The 26138-nt window shown below is 42.9% G+C and overlaps 2 protein-coding genes across 6 annotated transcripts in view; one reads left to right on the top strand and one right to left on the bottom strand.

The window, feature by feature from the left end:
* Window positions 1-3737, bottom strand: part of nphp3 (nephronophthisis 3) — a 195575-nt gene extending 191838 nt beyond the window's left edge. The window contains exons 1-2 of one of the 2 annotated variants that reach the window (XM_080201903.1): window positions 3323-3737; window positions 1628-1849 (exon numbers count right to left, since the gene is read on the bottom strand). The gene's annotated coding sequence lies outside the window, so the exon portion shown is untranslated. The remainder of the gene's footprint in view (window positions 1-1627; window positions 1850-3322) is intronic. The other variant, XM_080201909.1, reaches the window with a different exon arrangement.
* Window positions 3738-4143: 406 nt separating this feature from the next.
* The window catches only part of ssr1 (signal sequence receptor, alpha), a 31457-nt gene continuing 9462 nt past the window's right edge, over window positions 4144-26138 (top strand). The window contains exons 1-8 of one of the 4 annotated variants that reach the window (XM_080201971.1): window positions 4144-4332; window positions 12537-12655; window positions 13772-13898; window positions 16980-17107; window positions 18654-18788; window positions 18909-18985; window positions 22082-22160; window positions 24573-24666. In XM_080201971.1, coding sequence (XP_080058097.1) covers window positions 4260-4332; window positions 12537-12655; window positions 13772-13898; window positions 16980-17107; window positions 18654-18788; window positions 18909-18985; window positions 22082-22160; window positions 24573-24666 — 832 coding nt within the window. In that variant the 5' untranslated portion in view covers window positions 4144-4259. The remainder of the gene's footprint in view (window positions 4333-12536; window positions 12656-13771; window positions 13899-16979; window positions 17108-18653; window positions 18789-18908; window positions 18986-22081; window positions 22161-24572; window positions 24667-26138) is intronic. The other 3 variants (XM_080201984.1, XM_080201978.1, XM_080201990.1) reach the window with 3 other exon arrangements.

Here is a 26138-nt window from a genome sequence, read left to right on the forward strand (position 1 = left end):
TGGAATTTAATGTTGGCAAGTGCGAGGTGGTCCACTTTGGTAGGAATAATGGTAGGAAGGACTATTACTTACGTGGCAAAAAACTGCAGCAGGCGTCGGTGCAGAGGGACCTCGGGGTCCTTGTGCATGAGTCGCAAAAACCCAGCCTGCAGGTGCAGCAGGTGGTCAGGAAGGCGAATGGGATGCTCGCCTTCATAGTGAGGGGGATTGAATATAAAAGTAGGGAGGTCTTGCTGCAGCTGTATAGGGCATTGGTGAGGCCGCAGCTGGAGTACTATGTGCAGTTTTGGTCACCGTACTTATGCAAGGATATTTTGACCTTGGAGGGAGTGCAGAGGAGGTTTACTAGGCTGATACCGGAGTTGAGGGGGTTGAGCTATGAGGAGAGGCTGAATAAACTAGGCTTGTACTCGTTAGAATTTAGAAGAATGAGGGGCGATCTCATTGAGACAAAAAAGATGATGAATGGGATGGATAGGATACAGGTAGAGAGACTCTTCCTGCTCAGAAAGGGCAGTAGGACTAGGGGGCACAGCCTCAAGATAAAGGGGAGGGCGGTTTAGAACGGAGTTGAGGAGGAACTTCTTCAAAGGGTGGTGAATCTCTGGAATTCTCTGCCCGTTGAAGTGGTGGAGGCTGCCTCACTAAATATTTTTAAGACGCAGGTTGATGGGTTTTTGATAAGCGAGGGGATTAAGGGTTATGGGGAGAGGGTGGGAATGTGGAACTGAGCCACGACAGATCAGCCATGATCTTATTGAGTGGCGGGGCAGGCTCGAAGGGCTAGATGGCCTACTCCTGCTCCTATTTCTTATGTTCTAACCACTCAGCCAATGTCACAGCAGACTCTCTTTATATGTTCTCAATCCTTAATCCAACAGTGCCCATCACCTCTGTATCTTTAACATGATCAACCAACCAGGAAGATAGTCTATCAAGTCTTCACCATCATAAAAATTGAAAGATCTGTACAACAGTCCATATTTTTCAGGCACCTTCATAACTACTATGATTATTCATGAACCATAAAAGGTTCCAGACAAACTTCTCTTTATAACATAGTGAGGCTATATTAGAAAAAGTTCTAACAAACTTCTCTATGACATACAGACTTGTGCACATTCGGTAATATCCCAGTTGCTTGACCAACTCATAAAACAACATCTTGTGATGACCTACAATATAATAATGTCTGAGTCTTTAGCAACTATTGACTGTAAATAACAAACCTTTCCAGATTAGCCTGATAAGAAACTGTTTACTCTGTACCAGCCACATCAAAGTCCTCAAGAAAATCAAAAATCCTCTGTGCACCCTTGAAGTGGTTACGGGACAGCTCAACCTTGGGACTAAAGAAATTTGACCTCAGATTTGATACAAATGATTGCATCTCTCTGAGGAACTGATCTGCTCTGTTGTTCTTGAGTGTTTAGGCAATACCCTTCAACGTTACAACCTTATAGCTTGCACAGTAACTATTATTCTTTTGATGAATACATGGGAGCGTATGTATCATTGACGCATTCATATCTGTATTATAAAGCTTTTAGCCGGGAACACTTACTCCCAGAATGACCTCAGAGGTGCTGACCTGACCGATGGTGATTTAACAAGAGGATCATCATACCTCAGGCAAGGGGCAAGGTTGAGAAGACAGAGCCTTCATGAATAACCTCAGCTGATATGGAAGTTGAACTGCATTGTTGGCATTGCTTTGCACTGCAAACAAGTCGTCCAGCCAACTGAGATAACTGACTCCGCAAATACGTAGAAACTGTGCCATATCTTTGGATGGTGTCATCAAGGGTCAACATGCAGACGAGAAGCAGCAGATGGCCAAAGATAGTATCTGGAAGCAGGGAAACATAAGAAAATCTCTGGCTACGCCCATGTGGTCAACACAGAATCAATGAGGGCAGTCCCATTCAGTTGGAAACTGGAGAAGACATACTGAAGAAGATGGAATGGTTGAAATTATCAAAGGCTGCAGGACAGTCATGAAATTAAAAGGAAGAATAGTGCACAGGTGTCATTCATGGCTTTGATTAGAACTGCTTCAGGGCAGAATGTTAATTGGAAAAGTTCAAACACAGAGCTGAGGGAAAGATGGGCAACGGTTTTGAAGACAGCAGCACATTCAAAAGTTCAAGACTGAAGGGAGATTAGATGGGGACAGAGAGGGAGACAAAAATATATAGTTGGAGGGCTGAGAAGCCCAAGACTGCTAGCACTGAAAAATTCATCTGCCATCCTTGACACTATCTCCCTCCTGAAAGAAAAGATTTAAACATAAGAGAAGAGACAAGAGAAAAGGCAGGGAGAGAACACAGCAAATAGGAATAAGCCAAATCACTTGCTCCCATGAGCCTGCAACACCATTCAATGAGATAGAATAGAATCCCTACAGTGCAGAAGGCAGTCATTCGGTCCCTCGAGTCTGCACCGACTCTCCAACAGGGCATCCTACCTAGACTCTGTCCCCATAACCCCACATATTTACCCCATTAAACCCCCTAACCTACACAAAAGGGCAATTTAGCACAATCACCCAAACCTGCACTTTGGACCACACATGATCTGCTGAAACACCACATTTCCCTGATGTTCAAATATCCCACGTGCCCAAAATCTCCAGTTCGAATATACTCAATGACTGAGCACTCACAATTCTCTGGAGTAGAAAATTCCAAAGATTCACAACCTCCTGACTGAAGAGATTGCTCATCTTAGTCTTAAATGGCCAATCCCTCACTTACCCTGACCCAATAAGAAGTCTCACAACAGCAGGTTAAAGTCCAACAAGTTTATTTGGAATCACAAGCTTTTGGAGCGCTACTCCTTCAGATGAGCAGTGCTCCTAAAGCTCGTGATTCCAAATAAACTTGTTGTACTTCAACTTGTTGTTCTGATTCTTCTTACTGTGCCCACCCCAGACCAACGCCAGCATCTCCACGTCATGGCTACCCTGACATATGATGGAGAATCAGTTGCAAGAAAGGGGATGTCGCCTGACTTAGGACAACACAGTGGTTAGCACTGCTGCTTCACAGCGCCAGGGACTCGGGTTTGATTCCTGGCTTGGATCACTGTCTGTGTGGACTCTGCATGTTCTCCCTGTGTCTGTGTGAGTTTCCCCCAAATGCTCCAGTTTCCTCCCACAGTCAGAAAGACATGCTGGTTAGGTACATGGGCTATGCTAAATTCTCCCTCCATGTATCCAAACAGGTGCCAGAGTGTGGCGATTAGGGGATTTGCACAATAACTTCATTGCAGTGTTAACGTAAGCCTACTTGTGACACTAAAAAATAAATGTTAAACTTACCCTATGCAACATCGTTGCTGTGTGTCGACGCCCCTATTGCACAGACTGTCAAAGTCATTAGCAGCACAGTGCCCTTCCCTGGGGCTTACTGGGGACTATGCTGATGTCCCATGGCTCTGGGACAGCTAACAGCGCGGTAATGTATATGCAAAGGGCGGTGAGAGCACAAACCCACTAGTAACCGTGCTGCCGCTGCTGCCGAATAGCCAGGGCATTGCCTGGACCGGGAACGCGTTAACCGGATGGGGGAATGAAAGGGGAGGGGGCCTTCCTGCGACCCGGAGTGGTGAAAGGAGGAAGGTGGCGGGGACTGAAAGGCGGTGATTAAAGCGGCTCTAGGTTGAGGACCGGGCGGTGGGCGGCAGCTCTCCCCCTCAGCAGCCACTCCACCATCTTGGCCCTGCCGCTGCCCCTGGTTACGCCGAAAGCGTCAGCACGCCGCAAGCTTGTACGGCATTAACGTCAGATAGGCGTCACGCGTACGGAATTACGTCACATGTGCGTCATCGCGTCGCAAGCAAGTATGGCACGGACGTTAGACGAGCGTTAGCCTGCCGCACGTAAGGCACTTGCGTTGGCTGGGCGTCACTACGTTGCAGGCACGCACGCTTCATGGCGTCAGACGCACTCTGCTCCAAAGGACGTGCCTGTTTCCCGCTTACTTTACAGCTTTTCCCCTCTAGGTTTTTCCATCAAATTATTTGTTAATATTACACCTCGTCCAGCCTTCGCTCATCTTAAAAAAAAGTGTACAATTATTTTAAATAAAAAACAGTGGCTAAGGCGGTTGACCTTTTGGAGGCGGGTCTAACTTTCGCCCTTTGCCCTGGCAGCGCGGTGCCCGGATGGAGAGAGACGCCATTCGGAGCGACAGAAATTGAGCAGCTCCGTCCCCGCCGGCAATCCACCCAGCGCCGCTGACCCACCCCACCCCGTCATGGGCAGGCTCCACAACCTCCTCCTGCTGTTGCTGCTGGCCTTCCCCCTCAGCCTGCTCCAGCAAGGCTCGGGTAAGCGAGTGCGAGCGGCGGACAGTCTGTGTGTGTGTGTGTGTGTGTGTGTATGAGAGAGAGTGAGGGGGGAGGGGAGGCGGCGGCAGCTCCTGCTGCTGACCTGGCGCTCGCTAACCGGCGGCCCACTGGCTCCATTTTAACCCCCTCTTCCCGGAATGCGCCCAACCTCACCCGGACCAGCCCAACCTGGTTTCCCCGCTGTGACAGGGGCAGGTTGGGGCTGGGGAGGCGGGGGTCTCAGCCTCTCCATGCTGCCAACTTACAGCTGACGTGTCAGTCAGTCTGCTTCATCCCTGGCTGCTCCTGTCACTGTGAGGAGCTGCTCTCACTCTCTTGTCACTTCCAGTCTTATTAAGTTGCCTCTTCAATATGCACTGACTCTTATCCAAGCCCTTTCCTTCCATTTCCCCTCTTGTTGAAGCACTTTTCATTCATTTTCTCAGGTTTTTAATTCAGTTTTTTTTCCCATGTGTTGAATTCCTACCACCTTCACCTTCACATTGACACTACTGGCATGCTTTGACATGATGAAACTCTCACGGGGCTCTTTTTATTGTTTAGACTTACTTGGAATTTTAATTGCACATTTTTATTGTAAGAGGTGCACAGATATTTAATCGGTAAGGGAATCCCAGGTTATAGGAATAAGGTGGGAAAGTGAAGTTGAAGATTATATCAGGTCGGCTGTGACCTCATTGGCAGAGCAAACTCAATGTGCCCAAATGGCTCACTACTTCTACATCCCCTTGCAAGAAATCTGTAGGTGTAGTTTTAATGTAAAAGCAGAACACTAATAGTGTAGATGCTGGAGATGTGAAATAAAATTGGAAAAAAAGCAGTAGGTTTGGCCGCATCTGTAAAGAGAGAGGTAAAGTTAGTATCAAGTCTGTGTAACTCTTCAGAGTAGTTTTAAATCTGACTTTTTCCTCTGTATGCAACTCATTAAATAGATTGCAATTTTATGCAATGTGGCTGGACTGGAGTCTACAACATCCCAGAAAAGTGTAGACAAATGTTAGATTGTAAAAACTTGTTTAAATTGTCCGTTTTGTTCCCAAATGAAAGAGAGTTGAACTCTTAAGGACAACTTTTAGCATTTTGTACCTGGATACAAGGCTAAGGTGATTCATGCTGCTATGAAAATGGGCTTTGTGAGGGGAGGGCTTCTAAGATAACGGTGAAAACTCCAGACCCAATTAGTCTACCAGGATCCGAGAGAGGGAGAGCAGCTGGAGACAGCAAGATGCTGTGGTTCACCATGCAGGAATGTGGGTGGGACCTTGCACTTAAAATATCAAATTTGTGAGGCATGAAAATAAGATTGAAATATTCACCTAGCTTGCTTTTCTTTATTTTTTTCATACAAATGTGGATGGGCTAGCGTTTGGGGCAGCACAGTGGTTAGTGCTGCTGCCTCACGGCGCTAGGGACCCGGGATTCGATTCCTGGCTTGGGTCACTGTCTGTATGGAGTTTGTATGTTCTCCCTGTGTCTGCATGGGTTTCCTCCGGGTGCTCCAGTTTCCTCCCACGCTCTAAAGATGTACGGGTTAGGTGAATCGGCCATGCTTGGTGTTGGGGGACCGACTAGGGTAAATGTATGGGGTTGTGGGTGTAGGGCCTGGATGGGATTGTGGTCGGTGCAGTCTTGATGCACTGAATGGCCTCCTTCTGCACTGTAGGATTCTGTGATTTGTCACCCATTCCTAATTGTCCATGAACTAAGTTGCTTGCTAGGCCATTTCAGAGGGCAATTCTGGGTTTGCTGTGGATTTGGAATCACGTGGGCCAGATTAGATAAAAATGACAGATTTCCTTGCCTAAAGGACATTAGTAAACCAGATGAGTTTTTACAGCAGGTGATGATGGTTTCATGGTCAGCATTACTGAGACTGTCCTTGTATTCCATATTTATTAATTATATTATAAATTTCATTTTATTGCTATGGTAGGATTTGAACCTGTATCCCTACTTCATTAGCCTGGGCATCTGGATTAGTAGTTCAGTGACATTGCCATTATAGTATCATCTCCCCATGCTTGTGCCAGAGGAGGAATCTGCAGGGTGGTGAGTGGGAGCAGAGAAATGGGATGACCTCATTGTGAAAGACAATGCTGAGTTTAAAAGTTCCCAGGTTGATAAAGGAAAAGAACAAGTAAACACACGAGCTGTGAATCACCTTGCACTGATTTTGTGAGAATTGAATGTCAACTTGAAAGACAGTGTAATGTCTACCTGATGGTGTTTTTTTGGTTGTTTTAGAAGTGTTTTGTAGTTTAAAGTACAAGTTGCCACCAACTGTTTAGTCAATAGTGCTTTTAGTTTGTTTGTTACAGTAAACGTCAAACATGAAATCTTGTCACCCATTCAGCTATTAACTCAAATGTCTTTTTAAAAGTTTTTTATAAGTTTAAATTTATTAGTGTCACAAGCAGGCTTGCATTAACACTGTAATGAAGTTACAATGAAAATACCCTAGTCGCCACTGTCTGGCGCTTGTTTGAGTACACTGAGGGGGAATTTACCATAGCCAATACGCTTAGCCAGCACGTCTTTTGGATTGTGGGAGGAAACTGGAGCACCCAGAGTAAACCCACACAGACATGGAGAGAACGTGCAGACTCCATGCAGCGACCCAAGCCAGGAGTCAAACCCAGGTCCCTGGCGCTTTGAGACAACAGTGCAAACCACTGTGCCACCTACATTATCAATCTCTATGGGGATGATAATTCTCTATCTGCCCATCTGACATCTAGCTCTGTAGCAAGTTTTTTTTTATTAGACATGAGTAAGACTTACATTAACACTGCGATAAACTTGTTGTGAAATTCCCTAAGTCTCCACATTCTGGCGCCTGTTTGTGGCAAAGTACCTAACCAACACGTTTTTCAGACTGAGAGAAACCAAAGGAAACCCACACAGACACAGAGCAAATTCCACGCAGACAGTGACCCAAGCCGGGAATTGAACCCGGGTTGTTGGCGCTGTGAGGCAACAATGCACCAGCTGCTGTGCCTCCCTTCCCTAGCTTGGGATTTTCTTTGCCTCCACAAATACAGCAAATGCTTATCTAGCAATGCTTTCTACTCCCTTGTCCATGCGCTTATCTCCTTGGCATCTTCCTCATCATCATGCTCTTTTCCATTGATATCATCTGCAGATGTATATACCACACAATGGCAATGGCGCCCAGTCCTATTTCTCAACTGTCTCTTTTCTGTTGGACTGCTTATCCTACACTTGGTTTTATACACACTGTAATTCCACCAGCTTGTTGGGAAAGCGAAAGCCTTCATTTCCAGTCCCCACAGTTCCCTTGTCAGTATCTGAGATCTAGAAAGGCAGTGTGTAATCTAGGTTTCCTGTTATTTTGATAACCTGAGTTTCAGATCCAAGTTGGCTGTGTACTACCACGACCATACATTTCCTCCATACGTTTACTCCACGTGTCCCAGCTCAGCTTCTGCATTGTTGAGACCCTTGTACATTCCAGTGCCACCTCCAGCCTTGACTATTTTACCATTCACAGAACTTCCATCCTCAGAACTTCCATTCTCAGAATGAGGTGCATAAACTCTTCATGTCCTGTCCTCTAGAGTCCTGTTTGCTCATCGATTCCATTAGCTCCCCATTCTCAAGATTCCACCTCTTTGATTTTGTCTTTAAATCCTAGCGTGGCTCTGCCCCATGTTGCCTCTGCAATTTTTTTTCTAGATCTCCCCTCCCTGCCCTTTGGATTCAACATTTAGTACAGCACACCCTTCACTTCCCCAGTTGTGGCAGAGCTTTCAGCCACCTTGATTCTTCTCTCTGGAATTTCTTTTGGAAGATCTTTCCTTTAGCCTTTAGTTCTAGGGCGGTGGATAGAGGAGAGCTGGTGGATGTGGTCTGTCTTGATTTTCAGAAGGCGTTTGACAAGGTACCTCACAAGAGGTTATTGCAGAAGGTCAGGGGACATGGAGTTGGGGGTAGGGTGTTAGCGTGGATAGAGGATTGGTTGTCAAATAGGAGGCAGAGAGTAGGGGTCAATGGGTGCTATTCGGATTGGCGGTTGGTGACTACTGGAGTGCCCCAGGGGTCGGTGCTGGGGCCTCAGCTATTTACCATTTATATAGATGATCTGGAGGAGGGAACGGAGTGTATGGTGTCGAAATTTGCTGATGACACCAAGATTGGTGGAACGGCAAATTGCGCGGAGGGTGTGGAGAGTCTGCAGAAGGATCTAGATAGGCTGGGCGAATGGGCCAGGAACTAGCAAATGGAATTTAATGTTGGCAAGTGCGAGGTGGTCCACTTTGGTAGGAATAATGGTAGGAAGGATTATTACTTACGTGGCGAAAAACTGCAGCAGGCGACAGTGCAGAGGGACCTCAGGGTCCTTATGCATGAGTCGCAAAAACCCAGCCTGCAGGTGCAGCAGGTGGTCAGGAAGGCAAATGGGATGCTGGCCTTCATAGCGAGGGGGATTGAATATAAAAGTAGGGAGGTCTTGCTGCGGCTGTATAGGGCATTGGTGAGGCCACAGCTGGAGTACTGTGTGCAGTTTTGGGCGCCGTACTTACGCAAGGATATTTTGGCCTTGGAGGGAGTGCAGAGGTTTACTAGGCTGATGCCGGAGTTAAGGAGATTGAGCTATGAGGAGAGGCTAGGCTTGTACTCATTAGAGTTTAGAAGAATGAGGGGAGATCTCATTGAGACGTATAAGATGATGAATGGGATGGATAGGATAGAGGTGGAGAGACTCTTCCCGCTCAGAAAGGACAGTAGGACTAGGGGGCACAGCCTCAAGACAAAGGAGGGGCGGTTTAGAACGGAGTTGAGGAAGAACTTCTTCACTCAAAGGGTGGTGAATCTCTGGAATTCTCTGCCCGTTGAAGTGGTGGAGGCTACCTCGCTAAATATTTTTAAGACGCGGGTTGATGGGTTTTTGATAAGAGAGGGGATTAAGGGTTATGGGGAGAGGGCGGGAATGTGGAACTGAGCCACGACAGATCAGCCATGATCTTATTGAATGGCAGGGCAGGCTCGAAGGGCTAGATGGCCAACTCCTGCTCCTATTTCTTATGTAACATCTTTAAATCATCATCAAAATTTAACTCGCTGTTCAAGCTTTTAGTCACACTCCTTATCATTCCACAGGGTGGTTTGGCATCCAGATCCCTGGGTTTGTTATTGAAGGTGTTAGTTAAATGTGAGTTGTTATCCAGACCAGAGGTACAAACCAATGAATTCCAGAAGTAATTGCACTGTCAAAACAGAAGTCCATGTCTTCCACAAGGAAGAAAATCTGATGCTAGCAGTCTGGAATGAAAATCGCAGTCATACAAAGTAGTCAGGTAGTGTCATTAAAGAGTGCTTGGTATGGAGGTTGGAGGATACAAGCTTCATTTAGAATAAAAGCAAATTACTGCGGATGCTGGAATCTGAAACCAAAAGCGAAAGTGCTGGAAAGTCTCAGCAGGTCTGGCAACATCTGTAAGGAGAGAGAAGAGTTGATGCTTCGAGTCCAGGTGACCTTTTGTCACAGTTTGAGCTTTGCACCCATTTTGGGCTTGATCTGACGCTTGATCTTAGCCAAAAGAATGCAGGGAACCACAGTCATGTTATGTTAATACTCCCTAACAAGATTCTGAATAAAAAGGAGGAGGAATTGAAAACAAGTGTTTCTATTTGACACTAGCTCGTGTAACATTTCATGAACATGATGGAGCACTTTGTTTGTCCCTTTCCAATTGAAAGGCACCAGAGATCAGGATTGTACAGAGTGGGAAGTATGAGCACCTTTTGCACCAGGTTGCTTGATGTTCTTTCTCCCCAACCCCCTTCATCTTAACACTTGGATATTTTTCCTTCTTTGTGTTTCTGCCCGTGAAAATTTCCAAAAAACTTTTTTTTTGAGAAAATTTACCATGGTTGTGATTAGTGGTAAATCATTCAGATAAATCACGAAGTTCTTTGTGCAAGATGATTCTTTGGGATCCTGATTCTCTTTTGATAATATAGTATTGGATTCTTTTTTAAATGTTTAATTCTCCAATTCTGATGACATTTGGACTGTGCTTCGGCTAAACGTTTTGCTGCCTTCTTCCAGGGAAGGAAGACTGATCAGAGACTTGCTAAATGCTGGGGCAAGTTCGGGCAATAACTTGCTCAAATGTTGTTGTCTTTTAAATGCTGCCCATTGCTACCTAATGGTTATCTGTGCCTGAAGAGAGTAATGGAAAACAGATTTCAGTCCACATGTAAACCTTGCATTAAGGCAGGGGGAGGCAACCACCTAGTAATATTATCACTATACTATTAATCCAGAAATTCAGCTAACGTTCTGGGGACCTGGGTTCGAATCCCACCATGACAGATGGTGGAATTTGAATTCAATAAAAACTATCTGGAATTAAGAATCTACTGATGACCATGAAACCATTTTGATTGTTGGAAAAATCCATTTGGTTCACCAATGTTCTTTAGGGAAGGAAATCTGCTAACTTTAACCAGTCTGGCCTACATGTGACTCCACAGCCACAGCAGTGTGGTTGACTCTCAACTGCCCTCCAAGGGCAACTAGCGATGGACAATAAATTCTGGCCAGCCAGCATGCCCATGCTCCAAGAATGAATAAAGTAAGGTTCCTGTATGCAATTGTATATTTTAGGTTTGAAGTGGCTATTTGATACTTAAACTCCATTGCTGTGGCACCTTGCTGGATTTGCAAGTGGAATCTTGTTTGTTACCCAAGTCTAGCTTGGGTTCCTGCTGCAAACTTGCAACACAGTTTTAATCACCTGCCAACTGAATCAAGTCTTTCCTGTTTTTTTTTGATAACAAAGCACATTAAAGCATGTTGTTGTGCCATTCAACCCAAAGAAGAAACAACATTGAGGGACGAGGAGGAGGGGATAGAAGTGAACAAATGTATTTTGTTCTGCCTTCTGCTCTTGTGTAATTTATTTTCAGCTGATTCTTAATTGACAGCAAGTACAGCTATGAAATTAGCTCACCCAAAATGCTTGTTTTGGAATGTGTGATGCAATATATAGTAGTGGAGGTCAAGACCTGAAATCCAACAATCTCTGGACTGAGCCGTGATAGTTTTTGGAGCTTGCCGATTTTCAGGAATAAAATCCGAACATCTTGATTCAGTGAACAGGGTGCAGAAAACCAACTGATGTGATTGCAAAGTACTTTATGTTAATAATTCTGTCACTGCTGATATTCCCTTCTCTGTTAATGGCATCTTCCATGTCTCACCCACCTCCCTACACCAACATACCCTGTTTGAAGTGAGAAAAGATCAAACTGAAATGTTGTTAAAAATACCCTGGTAGTTGAACTAGAAATGAATTTTTTTAATTCATGTGAGATTGTACAGTACTCATTAATAACTCTCTGAATTGACTTGCGTCAGCTGCAAGAAGGCAACAAGTACCCATAGAACATAAAGGCTTTGGGAATCAAGAGCAGTGTTTGCGTTTAAGCCTGTGGGCTTCTGTTTGCGTGGTTTCCATCATATCAAAACTCAGCACAGATACCCCATACTGTAGCAAGAATAGCAAATGACCTGATCCTGAGTACAATACATAGCTAAATATTCTACCTCAATGTATTCTGCAAAAATCTTTTGTTCTTCATGGGTGAGTTTAACTCTCCCTGGCACATCTGTATTGGGTTGGGTTTCACTGGAGCGGGAGAAACAGCAGATGCACAAAACTCGGCAACTCCCCAAACTTCTCCGAGCTGGGTTGGGTGGGGTCAAGGTTCACTGGAGTGCAGGTAAACAATGTCTGATTCTCAGACACTGACGGTTTTCAGGTAGCAAGACTTGACATTCTCTACCGGTACAGTGTAATTGCTTGAAACCAAAAGAGAAAATGCTGGAAAATCTCAGCAGGTCTGGCAACATCTGTAAGGAGAGAAAAGAGCTGGCGCTTCGAGTCCACATCTAAAGTAATTTGCTTTTATCCAGTGTAATTGCTTGAGAATAAATTTGATTTGTTGAGAATAAACTTGCAATGTGCAGAAATTCGTCTAGTGATTTCCAGTGCTGAGGAAATGGGAGGCATCATGTCACCAAATGGCACACTTAAACATGCACTAAATTTAAAACCTAAAATAGTTTTCACCGCTGCAAAATTTTAAGTCTCTAAAGAGAAAATATTTGTTTGTGGAAGTGACTAATGGACTTTTTTTTGCAAAAAAAATAGGTGCAGGACTTTTAGTTGCTGCAAATGACCCAACAGAGGATGAGGAAGGGATCGATGATTCAGTGGTGGAAGATGAAGATGATGAAGCAGAAATAGAAGAGGATGAGCCAACAGACGTTGTGAGTTATTCAGTCCTGTTTCCAATTGACAGATGCAAGGGGTCCACATTCCCAGTGTTGTTAATAGTTGCTGTAATGTTCTTGTTCACAGTACTGTTTGAAAAAGTAGAATTGATTTTTGTTTTTGTTGTGTTTATAGTGTTCTGAGTTGTTTGATTTCATAGTGGATTGAGTTTTTATTTATCATTCTGGGGAGCAGATTGTTCTTAGAGATATAGAATCCCTATAGTGCAGAAGGAGGCCATTTGGCCCTTCAGGTTTGCACCAACCACAATCCCACCCAGGCCCTATCCCCATAACCTTATATATTTACCCTAGCTGGTCCCCCTGACACTAAGGGACAATTCAGCATGGCCAATCCACCTAACCCACACACCTTTGGACTTTAAAAAAAGCAGAGTACGTGCTCCAAATAAAGTGGCTTTTGTTGTTTATGTATGGAAGAAACGTCGACATAGTGGTAATGTCATTGAACTAGCAACCCAGAGGCCCAGGCTAATGCTCTGGGGACATGGGTTCGAATCCCGCCTGGGCAGCTGGGGGAATTTAAATTCAGTTATAAAATCTGGAATATAGTTATCAGTGATGGTGACCATAGCAATTGTCATTGATTGGCATAAGAACTCATCTAGTTTCCCACTGCCCTGTAGGGAACAAAATCTATTGGTCTGGGCCCACGGCAATGTAGTTGACTCCTAAAATGCTTTCTGAAGTGATCATTTCAAGAGCAATTAGGGATGGATAAGAAATGCCATCCTTGATGGCACTTTCACATTCCATGAAAGAATTTTTAAAAATGTCCACTAGTTGTCACCTCAGTTAATCCTCACTTGATTTATTTTCATCTTTCTGATTTGTTTAAAATTTTAGATGTTACTTTGTGATCATTGTTCAAAATGCTTGAACTGTGGTACCAAACGGTATCGCTTTGATTTACAGCTTGTTGTGTGCTCGTTTCTATTTGACATTTTAGTTTTTAGTACTTATATTGGTACCTATTCTTCACTTCTGAGGATGTTCTTGTCTCGGGGCACCTGTACAAGTTGTTGGGCAATTTCAGGAGCTGCAGCTAATCTTTTGCATGCTGTGATAATGTGATCTTGTTTGTCGCTGTAGATAGAGGATGAAAAAGAAGAGGAAGAGGAGGAGGAAGAAGATGACTTGACATCTGGGGAACCAAAAGCTTCTCCCAATGCTGACACAACTATTCTGTTTGTGAAGGGAGAAGGTAGGGAAAACAATTGTAAGCATAAAATATATTGTCATCTGATCTACAAACCCAAAATATAACAGTGTTCAGTTTACAAATGCAATAGCAGCAACGCAGGCTGCACTAACTATCCTGTTCTGTTTAAATGTCTGTTTTATATCTCTTTTAACTCAATATTTTTTGACTGGATGTGACTTGCTGGGCTGCACCTCTTAGAAATGTAAGCTCTTTTAAAACGCATCACTGTTGAGTTTTTCAGAGCTTTGTTTTCTCAGCCCGTTCTCTCGTGTTCTCTCAACCCATGGCTCAGAGTTAGCACGTTCGCCACAAAGTCAGGTGGCTGTGGGTTTAGATCCATCTCCAGAGACCCGAGCACCAAATCGTTGGACATGAGCCAAACGAAAAGTGGCAGAGCAAGCAGAAAAGGGGGATATGTCCCCTCTCTGTCCAACCCCAAAACCCTGACTCGCTTTCCAGTGCAGTACTGACGGAGTGCTGCACTCTGAGTTACTGCCCTTTTGGATGAGAGATTCAGCCAAGGTCCAATCCACTCCCTCAGGCGGATGTAAAAGATCACCTCGCGTCATTTGAATAAGAGAAAGGAATTCTGGCATCCTAGCCATTTTTTAATATCGCATCATTGTTGCAATTTAACATGCACAAATTGGATGCCACGTGTTTTAGATTAGGACAGCAGCTGCATAGATACATTGAGAAAATGAAGGAATACTCAGCTGGTCAGCATCTTTCAGTTCAGCGAGCATAAATATCTCAACTTAACGTCTAGTGCCAAAGAAAGAATATTAGAATTAATTATGCAAGAGGAAGTGATCGATGATGGATTCTGCAGTGTTTGACACGGTCCATCGCAACTTCCTCCTCTAACATTTTCTACTATTGAGTCCTGCTGCTATCAGTTGGTTCTATTCGTTGCCAGGGCAGCCATTTGTAATGGCTCCTCTTCCTGCTGTTGCACCTTTATCTCTGAGTCACCTGAAGATTGATTTTAGTCCCTTTTGATTTCACAGTGGCATACAGTTCTTTGGTAACATCACCTAAAGGAGACGTAGTGGCAGTTTCCATATGTACACCAGTGGCACCTAGTTCTACCTCACCACTACCGCCTTCGCTTTTCCTTCACTGTTGCTGAATTATCAAATGCTGACCCTACAGAAATTTCCTCCAATTAAATTTTGGGAGGACTGAAGCAATTGTTTCGGTCCAAACTCCATTCCCTAGCAGCCGAGTCCGTCTGTTTCCGACAACAAGCAAAGCCAGTCTGTTTGCAATTTCACATTTGATCACGCAATGAGTTTCCAACCTTATTCATGCCATCATTAAAACTGCCTGTTTCCACCTCTAACGTTACCTGGCTTCACCCTGTCCCAGCTGCTGAATCCCTTAGTCATTACCTCTAGAATCGTACATTCCAGCACCCTCCTGGCTTGTCTCCCACATTCTGCTCTTCATAAACCAGAGGTCATCTAAAAGTCAGTCCATGTCTTAACTTGCACCAAGTTCTCTAATCTCCTCCAGTCCCTTAACCTTTGGTATATCTGCATTCCTCAAAGTCTGGCCTCGTGCACATCCCTAGCTGTAATCGTTCCACCATTGGTAGCTGTGACTTTAATTCCTTAGGCTCCAAAGTTTTCATTATGTTAAAGGTATTAAATAAAACAAAACAAGTCAGCAGGGCCGGCAGCGTCTGTGGAAAGAGAAAAACAGAGTTAATGTTTTGAGTCCATTATGACTGCTTCGGAAAAGCACTCCTAAGCTGAATGCAAAACATCACCTTGTTTTTCTCTTCCCTCATGCTGCCAGACCTGCTCAGTTTTCCCAGTGCTTTGTTTTTGTTTCAGATCTCCTGCATTTTACTTCAAAATAAATATACATTGTTTAAAGTGGCAGTGATTAAATGACATAAGGGATGATGCCATAAGGCAAAAAAAGGCGTTGTAACGGATAATAAACAAAAGATAATTTACCCCTCACCTGGAGTTATCAACAGGAGAAACATTACTAGCATCTTTTGCTTGAGGCAAATGGGCATAAAGTGAGCTAAAGTTGTTGAACTCCATATTGAAGCTGACTTGCTGTAAAGTGTCTAATTGAAAGGCGAGGTGCTGTTGAGTTTTATTGGAACAGTGTAGGAGGTTAAGGCCACAGTGGGATGCAGCATTCAAGTGTCAAATAAATGAAATCAAATAAATAAGGATTATGCTCATATTCAGCAAAGCAATCATCCACTATTCGTTTTGGCTCCCCAAAGTAGAGGAGGCTGCATTGTAAGCAGCGAATATGGTGTACGTGTAAATTGCTGCTTCTGATGCAAGTCTGTGGGGGCCCTGAGTAATAGAGATGGAGGAAGTGAAAGTGTGTATGTTGCATCTCCTGTGGTTAAATGAGGAGAAAGGAGTGGGTGTTGGGAATAATTTAAGAGTGGGCAAAGATGTTGCTGAAGTATCATAATGGAGAGTAGGGTGGGGAAGATGTGTTCATGGTGGTATCGCTCTGAAGATCGGAAAGGATATATTGAGTGAATGTGAGGATAAAATGGATATTATCATTGTTCTGGGAGGATGGGGTGAGAGTACAACTGAGGAAATGGAATGGGCATGTCAACCACAGGAAGGGAATCTTCAATTGCATAATAAGGAAAATCTATTGGAACACTGGTATGGTGGTATTGTCTGAAGCATTGCAACTGAAATTGGGGGACTGGTATAACGATTTTCCAGGAAGTCGGTGGCCTTGTAGTAGATGTTGGTTGACATCCTAGCCCCAGAAACAGAGGGAGTGAAGTCTAGGCAGCACAGCGTTTGATAATGAAAGTGAACAAAGTGTAGAAGCTGGATGCAAGTGCCTTCCAAATTGCTGGCATGAAAATCTCCTTTCCCTGTTGCCTAGTCAGTTAATCCTACAATGTACAGGAACTGTCACAGATGGGAAGGAAAATGCTATTCATAATTGATGTACATTTAATAATATAGACATTTGTAACCATAACTTCCTGTTCTTCTCTCACTAAAGATCCTTGCACAATTGTTCGGTGGGAGAATGAGGAGTTTATCGTATAGGTCTTTTCTGTAATGTTCATTCTTAACTGTCTTTTAGATTTCCCAGCCAACAACATTGTGAAATTCTTGGTTGGTTTCACCAACAAGGGCAGTGAAGAGTTTGTTGTGGAATCTTTGGATGCCTCGTTTCGCTATCCTCAGGATTATCAGTTCTACATTCAGAATGTGAGTATTTCTATTTTCTAACAAATCCATGTTAAATTAAGTACATTTTTAATTTATTTTCACAGGATGAGAGTCACTGGCTAGGCCAGCATTTATTGCCCATCCCTAAAATGCCCTTGAGAAGGCAGTGGTGAGCTGCGTTCTTGAACTGTTGCACTCCCTGTGCTGTAGGAACACCCACCATGCTGTTAGGATGGGAGTTTTAGGATTCAGCACCAGTAAAGGAATGCCGATATAGTACTAAGGAACGATGGGGAGTGTCTTGCGATCATACAAGTGGTGATGTTCCCATGCAACTTCTGCCCTTTTTCGATGGTAAAGGTTGTGGGTTTGCAAGGTGCCATCGAAGGAGCTATGGTTAGTTGCTGCAGCGCATCTTGTAGATGGTATACACTCCTAACACTGCACGTTTGATGGAGGAGATGAATGTTAACGTTGAGAACAGGGGTACCAGTCAAACAGGTTTTGTCCTAGATGGTGTTGAGATTCTTGAATGTTGTTGGAGCTGCACTCATCTAGGCAAGTGGAAAGTATTCTATTACATTCCTGACTTTTGCCATGTCGAGGATGCACAGGCTTTGGGGAGTCAGGAAGTAAATAACTCTCTGCAGAATTCCCAGTCTCTGACCTGTTCTTGTAGTTACAGTATTTACATGGCTGGTTAGATTCTGTCTTGTTGGAGATAGTCGTTGCCTGGCACTTGAGGCATGAATGTTTCTTTCCACTTATAAGCCCAAGTCTAAATGTTGTCCACATCTTACTGTTTAAGTAAGACAAGTAATCTTACTGTTTAAGTAAGACATGGACTGACTGTCTTGAGTCCAACTGATTGAACTGCTGCCAATGGTGCTGAATGTTATGCAAATATCTGTCCCCTTCCCCCAATTTCTGCCCTAATGGAGGGACGGTAATTGAAGCAGCTGAAGATGATTTGGCCTTGGATACTAGCCTGAAGGTCTTCTGCAGTGATGACCTGGGATGGATATGATTGACCTCCAATAACCACAGCCATCTTCTGACATATATGAAAAGTTGTAACTGATTTAAATAAAATAGGTTTGGTGGTCACGTAATCTTGCTTGCTTTTTATCCATTTCAGAAACAATGGAATGCAATGTGTTTAGAAAAATAAGAAGTGACTTGATTGCAACATGTAAGATACTTCATAAGGTGTATGCAGAAAGGATGCTTCCTCTTGTGGGAGAATCTGGAACTAGGAATCACTGTTTAAAAATAAGGAGTTGTCCATTTAAGACTGAGATTAGAAGAAATATCTTGAGGGTTGCGAGTCTTTGGAACTTTCTTCCTCAAAAGGCATTGGAAGCAAAGTCTTTGAATGTTTTGCAGGCAGTGATAGATAAGATTCTTGATAACCAGGAGATTTTCAGAATAGGTTGGAATGTGCGTCCTGATCATATGGAGTGGTGGAGCTGGCTCAAGGGCTCCTTATTTGTGTGTTCTGCAGCACTTCATTCAAACCTTAATTAGTAACGTGGAATAAAGCTGAACTTCAGTTCAAAGTGATGTAAGTGCTTTTTTTTTGTAGTTCACAGCACTGCAGCTGAACACATTGGTGCAGTCCCAGCGTCAAGCTACGTTTGAATATTCGTTTATCCCTGCTGAACCAATGGGCGGCCGACCATTTGGATTAGTCATCAATCTCAACTACAGGGATGCCACTGTAAGTGCTTTCATCTCAAACTGTCGAGGAGAGGGGGATGGTTTGTGTGAGGTGGATTAAGTGTGGTCTGTAGCTTGGTTGCTGTTGTCTAGATAACTGACCCTTGCTTTTCTCTTTCAGGGCAATATTTACCGTGATGCTGTTTTCAACCAGACTGTTACGATAACTGAGCGGGAAGATGGGTTGGATGGAGAGACGTAAGTGTTCAGGGAGGTTAATGTATCCCATTTCTGCAGGAGAATTTGGTTTGATTTATTATTGTCACATGTATTAGTATGCTGTGAAAAGTATTGTTTCTTGCGTGTCATACAGACAAAGCATACTATACATAGAGAAGGAAAGGAGAAGGTGCAGAATGTAGTATTACAGTCACAGCTAGAATGTAGAGAAAGATCAACTTAATGCAAGGTAAGTCCATTGAAAAGTCTGATGGCAGCAGGAAAGAAGCTGCTCTTCAGTCGGCTGGTACGTGACCTCAGACTTTTGTATCCTTTTCCCGACGGAAGAAGTGAAAAAGAGAATGTCTGGGGTGCGTGGAATCCTTATTTATGCTGGCTGCTTTTCCAAGGCAGCGGGAAGTATATGCAGAGTCAATGGTGGGAGGCTGGTTTGCATGATGGACTGAGCATCGTTCACGACCCATTGTAATTCCTTGCGGTCTCGGGCAGAGCAGGAGTCACACCAAGCCATGATACAACCAGAAAGAATGCTTTCTATGGTGCATCTATAAAAGTTGGTGAGAGTCATGGCTGACGTGTCAGATTTCCTTAGTCTTTTGAGAAAGTAGAGGTATTGTTGAGCTTTCTTAACTATAGCATCAGCTTGGAAGGACCAGGACAGGTTGTTGGTGACCTGGACACCCAAAAACCTGAAGCTCTCGACTATTTCTACTTTGTCCTCATTGATGTAGACAGGGGCATATCCTCCACTACGCTTCCTGAAATCAATGATTACCTCCTGGGTTTGACATTGAGGGAGAGCTTATTGTTGTTGCACTAATTCATCAGATTCTCTATCTTACTCCTGTACCCTGTCATTCGTTCTTGTTTGAGATTTGACCCACTACGGTGTGTCACCTGCATTGAATTGGAGAGGAATTTGGCCATACAGCCATAAATGTATAAGGAGTATAGTAAGGGGCTGAGGGCACAGCCTTGTGGGACACCCCTGTTGTGGATGATCGCAAAGGAGGTGTTATTGCCTATCCTTAATGATTGCGGTCTGTGGGTTAGGATGTTCAGGATCCAGTCGCAGAGAGGGAGGAGCCAAACCCTTGCCCTGAGTTTCATCGGAATAATGGAGTTGAAGGCTGAACGGTAATGGTTTTTAACAGAATAGTGAATTATGGTGATCTTCAGAGTGAATTTGAATGCTTTATGCTTGGTGCACAGTGGTTTTTTGGTTTTAATTATTACAATACTGCAGTGGAATTGAAGTATCCCCGCTTTTTTGCTTTACAGCACCCCTCATTTTGTAAACAAACTTCATTCATCCAGTGCCTTCTGCGGTCATCTGGAACTGACTGGGGGGGATGAAAACTTGGAAATATAAAATGCAATTGGCTGTTCTACTCTAGGAGGTTTTTCAGTTGTTAAATATGAACCAGATCCTTCATCATTCATGTTTGTCTTGTGCCTATAATATTTGATAAGTTATAGAATAGCTTTTTGGTTGTGATGAAAAGTGTGTCTGCTCAGTTACATATCTAAATTTATACTCATTGGCAATTAGACCTGTTAATAAAAATACATTTTCACACATGGCTTTTAATTAGAGTAGCTGAAATTGTTTTATTTTTAGGGAGTACTTCAGTCACACTCAATGTGTGAATGACCTTTTCCAATATGCACTTGAATATCCCGCTGCAGATATATTTTTGTCTAAATTTAATAATTAGGCCTGCCCATTCCATCTAAAGTGCTTGGCTACTTCTCTACAAACTATAGTCTTATTTCCATTTGATATCGATATTTTGTAGTTTATTTACTCCAGAAGATCTGTTAATTCATTCAGTTTGGAATATATGGTCTGGTTTAAAAATGTTACTATGCAGTTTTAATCTTTGCCAGGCAATAAGTCACATTTCGTGCACTACATGGGAAGAAGTCTGCCTATTGAAATTTGTAGACAATTTTAATTTGAAAATCCTTTTCTCCTCAATCCCGTGCCGCAGTGGTTTGTTGAGACAATCTACGAGTAATATTTCTAATCCAGTTCTACAGTAGAATTCAGTGAGTAGGAAGCTATGGTTAGCACTGGTGCCTCACAGCGCCAGGGACCCGGGTTCAGTTCCGGCCTTCAGTGACTGTCGAATTTGCACGTTCTCCCCATGCCTGTGTGGGTTTTCTCCAGGTGCTCCAATTTTCTCCCACAGTTCAAAGATGTTCAAGTTAGGTTGATTGATTGACCATGCTAAATTGCCCCTTAGTGTCAGGAGGATTAGAAGAGTAAATATGTGGGGTTACGGGAATAAGGTCTGGGTGGGATTGTTGTTGGTGCAGGCTCGATGAGCCAAATGGCCTCTTGCTGCACTGTAGAAACTCTGTGATCATGACTGAACTAAGGAAGGAAATTCATATTTCTTAAAACAGTCAATGCTTTCTTCTAAACAAAGATATTTGATTATTTATTCCCAATATTTTAAATTTTTTTCATACTGTCTGCAGGGATGTTGCCACTCAGGCAATAATTATTTTTCAGTCACTGTTTTCAGTAACCTTTGGTTTAAGTGCAGACATACGCTCTGTTAAAGTTAATTGTGCAAGTTTCCGTCTCTAGAGGACAAACTTTAAGTGAAACTGATTATATTCTGTGAAAATATTCCACGATGGAACTTGCCTTACACTATCATGAACTTGATTTCTAGAACAAACAATATGTTCTGAAATCAATTTCCTTAATTTTTATTGCATCTATATTTTAAAATACAGAAACCCTACGAAAAGCTATCAGTTGTAGCCATCAGTTTGTAGTGTGTTTTCAACTATGGAGTCCTTCCAAAGTATAACAGATACCATTCGTACGTGCTCAAAATCTCCCATACCACACCCTTCTGACTGTGGATGGACTGTCATTGTCATTGCTACTTTTAACACACCACTGAGAGATGTGCAACAGCAGCAGTGAGATGAGAGAATTTTTGAGTGGATTCCACATTCCACCTCTGTGTGAACGTCAGTCCAAATTTATCTTTGGATTAGAGTTTTGAAATGGAGTTGGAAAGCCATGCTACATGCATTTTTTTTCCTTTTGTTCAAAGTACAGAATTTAATATTTAATGCTTGAATTTCTAGAATCTTCTTGTACATGTTCCTGACTGGCCTTGGTTTACTTGTTGTGGTTGGTATCCACCAGCTCCTAGAATCCAGAAAGGTATGTAAAATTCATTGGATTTAATTTCTGAGTTTCCTTTTGGCCATCCATTTATGAATTTCTTAGCATCTGGAGTTTGATCAAGGTTACACTCTGTTTCCTACAGGCATGTTTGCTCCCTAGAGGAACACATGTTGAAACCTAAAATAGCCTTCCATGACATTATAATCTTTTACATGCTAATGTAGTGCTAATAATTTAGCATGTGATTTCAGTTACAACTCATAGGTGTGTGCTTTTTATTGCAGAGCACTTGGAAGGTCTTAGTACAGTCAGGCAGAGTCAATATTGGTTTTGTGAAAGCGAAGTAGCAATGTTACATCAATTTATGATGGCCCATAATTTCCTGGACCCAAGTGTTGGATTGTTGGGGGAGAGAATCACCTCAGAAGTTGCCAGATAAGGGATTACCCAGCAATTGCCCAGAAGGGCTAACTTGCCCTGGGCAATGATGCTGCGCTGGGAACCATCCAACAAAAGTGATTGAAATCACTAACTTCAGAGAGTTCTACTACTTTTACACCGGTAGTTATTCTGAAAGAGTTAGAAGAAATCAAAAGCACTTCTACCTTCAACGTAATTATCCACAGGGACCCTCAACTATAATCTAAATCAGTAACTTGGTGGAAAGGACCAAATGTGCATTTAAGTTTGTTGATGAGATGAAAATAGGTAAGAGATTAAGTTTTGAAGAGGTGTAAGGAGTCTGAAATGGGATACTGGTAGTTGAGTTGGCAAAAATCTTTATAAAGTGGGGAAAGCAGAATATTATTTAAATTGAGAAGAACTGGAAGGATCTGGTTGTCCTAGTACATGATTCACAAAAGGTTGGTGTACAGGTACTGCAAATGATCGGGAAGGTAGATGGAATTGTGTCATTTATTGCAAGGGGAATGGGATATAAATGTAAGAAAGTTTTGCAGCAGCAGTTGGGTGAGACCATAGTTGGTACACTGTGTACAGTTTTGGTTTCCTTATTTTAAAAAGGAAATGTTGCATTACAAGCAGTACAGAGTAGATGCACTTGACTAATTCCTGGGGGGAATTGATCACCTTGTGAGCCTTGACAGGCTGGATACTGAAAGGATGATTCCATTTAGGAGGGACAGCTAGGTGGTACAAATTAAAAATAAAGGGTGTCCCATTTAAAATGGAGATGAGAATTTTTTTTCCCTTGAGGATCATTTGTCTGCAAAATTCTGTTTCTCAGAGAGCAGTGGAGGCTGGATCATTGAATGTTTCTAAAGGAGAGTTAAGTAGATTCTTGACTGACAAGGGAATCAAAGTGTACAGGGGGTAGACAGAAAAGCAGAGACCACAGTCAGATCAGCCGTGATTTGTAGGAACCCTTTTTCCTAATGCATATGTTCATACATATTCCACAAAGAAACTAAAATTTATACTGTACTTGATCCGTGGAATGTTTTGTATAGAATCTCATTTTGTTTATTGTCTTTCTATTTGTAAAAGTTATGGATTCAGACAGTAAAGTAATATTGCAACATGGTACCTAACATGGTTTTAAAACTAATGACTGACTTATTACAGCTTCCATCAGTTTAATAAAAATGTTTTCTTTCAATGGAAAAGTATTGGTGCTAGTTTAACATGCAAGTACAAGGGAAATGAAACTTTGCTCCCTGTAATATTTACCTATTAGCTAGCAAAGGTTTGGCAATTTGGGCCATAAAGCAAGAGTCGGCATTGTTGACAACTTCAGTATTGCGACTCCTTTCTGCAACAATGCTAATAAATTCACTCTGCACTGTCTGATTCAGATTCTAATCTGGGTTAACTAGGATAGTGGTGACACCACCATCTTCCCCCACCAGCCCCAGTCATGCTGCTGAACCCACTATTAAGATAGGGCACATTTGTCTTTTCTTTATCACATGTTCAGTTCACTCCTTGCGGAGTCAAGAGTTTTACAACGTAAAGAGAGACCCCTGGGCCCATCACGTCTGCACTATCCATCGAGCATCTTTCTATCCTTATCCCATTTTCCAGCAGTTGCTCTGTCACTTTGTATGTTATGACACTCACCTAAATACTACTTAAATGTCTTCAGTGTTATTGCCCACATTGGAAACCCAGTACCCTAGAATTTGTTTTTGTGAAATAGATCAAACTTCTGTGCCACTTTATCATACCTGAATGTTTTTAACACTAAATCTGAAGAATCTCCAAATTTTAATGTGCTTTACTATTCACTTTTAAAATAATCTCATGCTTGGTACGCTTTACATTCAAGTGCTGTACTAATTCTCGAGCTGTATGCTTACTTTCTCCCCCAAGTTCAACCAATTTAAAATGTCAGCCTAGGTAATGGGGAGCCTTTTAAATTTTCTTGATAAATTTGTTTGTGAAACTTGTCTATTTTGGTTTCTTTAACATTTTTTTTCTTCTAATCAGAGAAGACGGCCTACTTCTAAAGTAGAGATGGGTACATCTAACCACAATAATGTAGACATGAGTTGGATTCCTCAAGAGACTTTGAATCAAATCAGTAAGTAACCTGCAAGATCTGAAAATGGGCATACAGAGTTCCAGTTCTTGCATTTACATCTAAACTGCTTGGTTGTCTAGCCTTGTTTCATTTGATGTTCAAGAATTAGATTGGTGCAGTGTTGACAACTTATTTAAGATCAGAGACAGACTCTAGTATCGTCACTGATCAAATGTAGTACTCATCTTACAGTTGGCTTGATGGAGGGGGACAACTGTGTGAGAACTTGTTTGCCGACGGAATTGGATCCGTGAAGAAGTGTGATATAATTGTGTGACCTGAAAGAAACTGTATCATAAACTGACAACCTTTAAATGAGTTGTTCAGCTTTACCATTTGCCTGTGCTGAGATTGCACTGCAGGTACAGTACTCTAAACCTGGCACCTTTGGGACAGAGACCATGCAAGATCTTGGATGTCCAACCTGGCGTGTTGTTCAAAGTAGCCCACTTTATTATCATGCAATAGATTCAGTCATAGAGTCCATTATATTAGTTTGATATCCAATTCTCATGCAATATCGATCTTCAGTTAGTCATTCTTGTCCGACAGTTTGGTTCAGTTTAGCATTCTGGAGCAGTACAGTGGTTAGCACTGCTGCCTCACAGCTGCAGGGACCCGGGTTCAATTCCCAGCTTCAGTCACTGTCTGTGTGGAGATTGCACATTCTCTTTGTGTCTGTGTGGGTTTACTCCAGGTGCTCTGATTTCCTCCCACAGTTCAAAGATGTACAGGTTAGGTGGATTGGCCATGCTAATTTGCCCATTAGTGTGGGGGGCTAAGAGGGTTAAATAAATGGGATTATGGGGATAGAGCCTGGGCGGGATTGTGATCGGTGCAGACTCGATGGGCTGAATGGCCACCTTCTGCACTGTACGATTCTGTGATTCTATTTTTTTAAGTGTGTGCTGCCAATTGAAATTAGAGGGAAGAAGCAATCCTCCTCGTGCTCTAAACTAGAACCAATTCAGAGTGGGGCCCAACCGGTCCAACACCTGACCAACTCGCTGTTTCTCAAATAGCTTTCCTCAAATTGATTTATACTTTTCTTGGTGGACATTCATGCGGGCAAACATTTTTCAAGCAAGCAACAACCCAAGTGCAGTGGTTCAAAGTAACACCCTCTGGTACAAAACTATCCTGCTTTCAGACACTACAGGTTTTCAGGTAGCTGAAGCTGAGGTACTTTACCTGCAATACAACAAGGACAGCATGGTGGCATAGTGGTTAGCACTGCTGCCTCACAGTGCCAGGGACCCGGCTTCAATTCCAGCCTCAGGTCACTATCTGTGTGGCGTTTGCACATTCTCCCCTTGTGTGCATAGGTTTCTCCCGGGTGCTCCAGTTTCCTCCCACAGTCAAAAGATGTACGGGTTAGGTTGATTGGCCATGCTAAATTGCTCCTTAGTGTCAGAGAGATTAGCAGGGTAAATATGTGGGGTTGTGGGAATAGGGCCTGGGTGGGATTGTGG

Source organism: Carcharhinus amblyrhynchos, chromosome 2 (genome assembly GCF_965287045.1).
Source record: "Carcharhinus amblyrhynchos chromosome 2, sCarAmb.v2.hapA, whole genome shotgun sequence".
In the NCBI taxonomy this organism is placed as follows: Eukaryota; Metazoa; Chordata; class Chondrichthyes; order Carcharhiniformes; family Carcharhinidae; genus Carcharhinus; species Carcharhinus amblyrhynchos.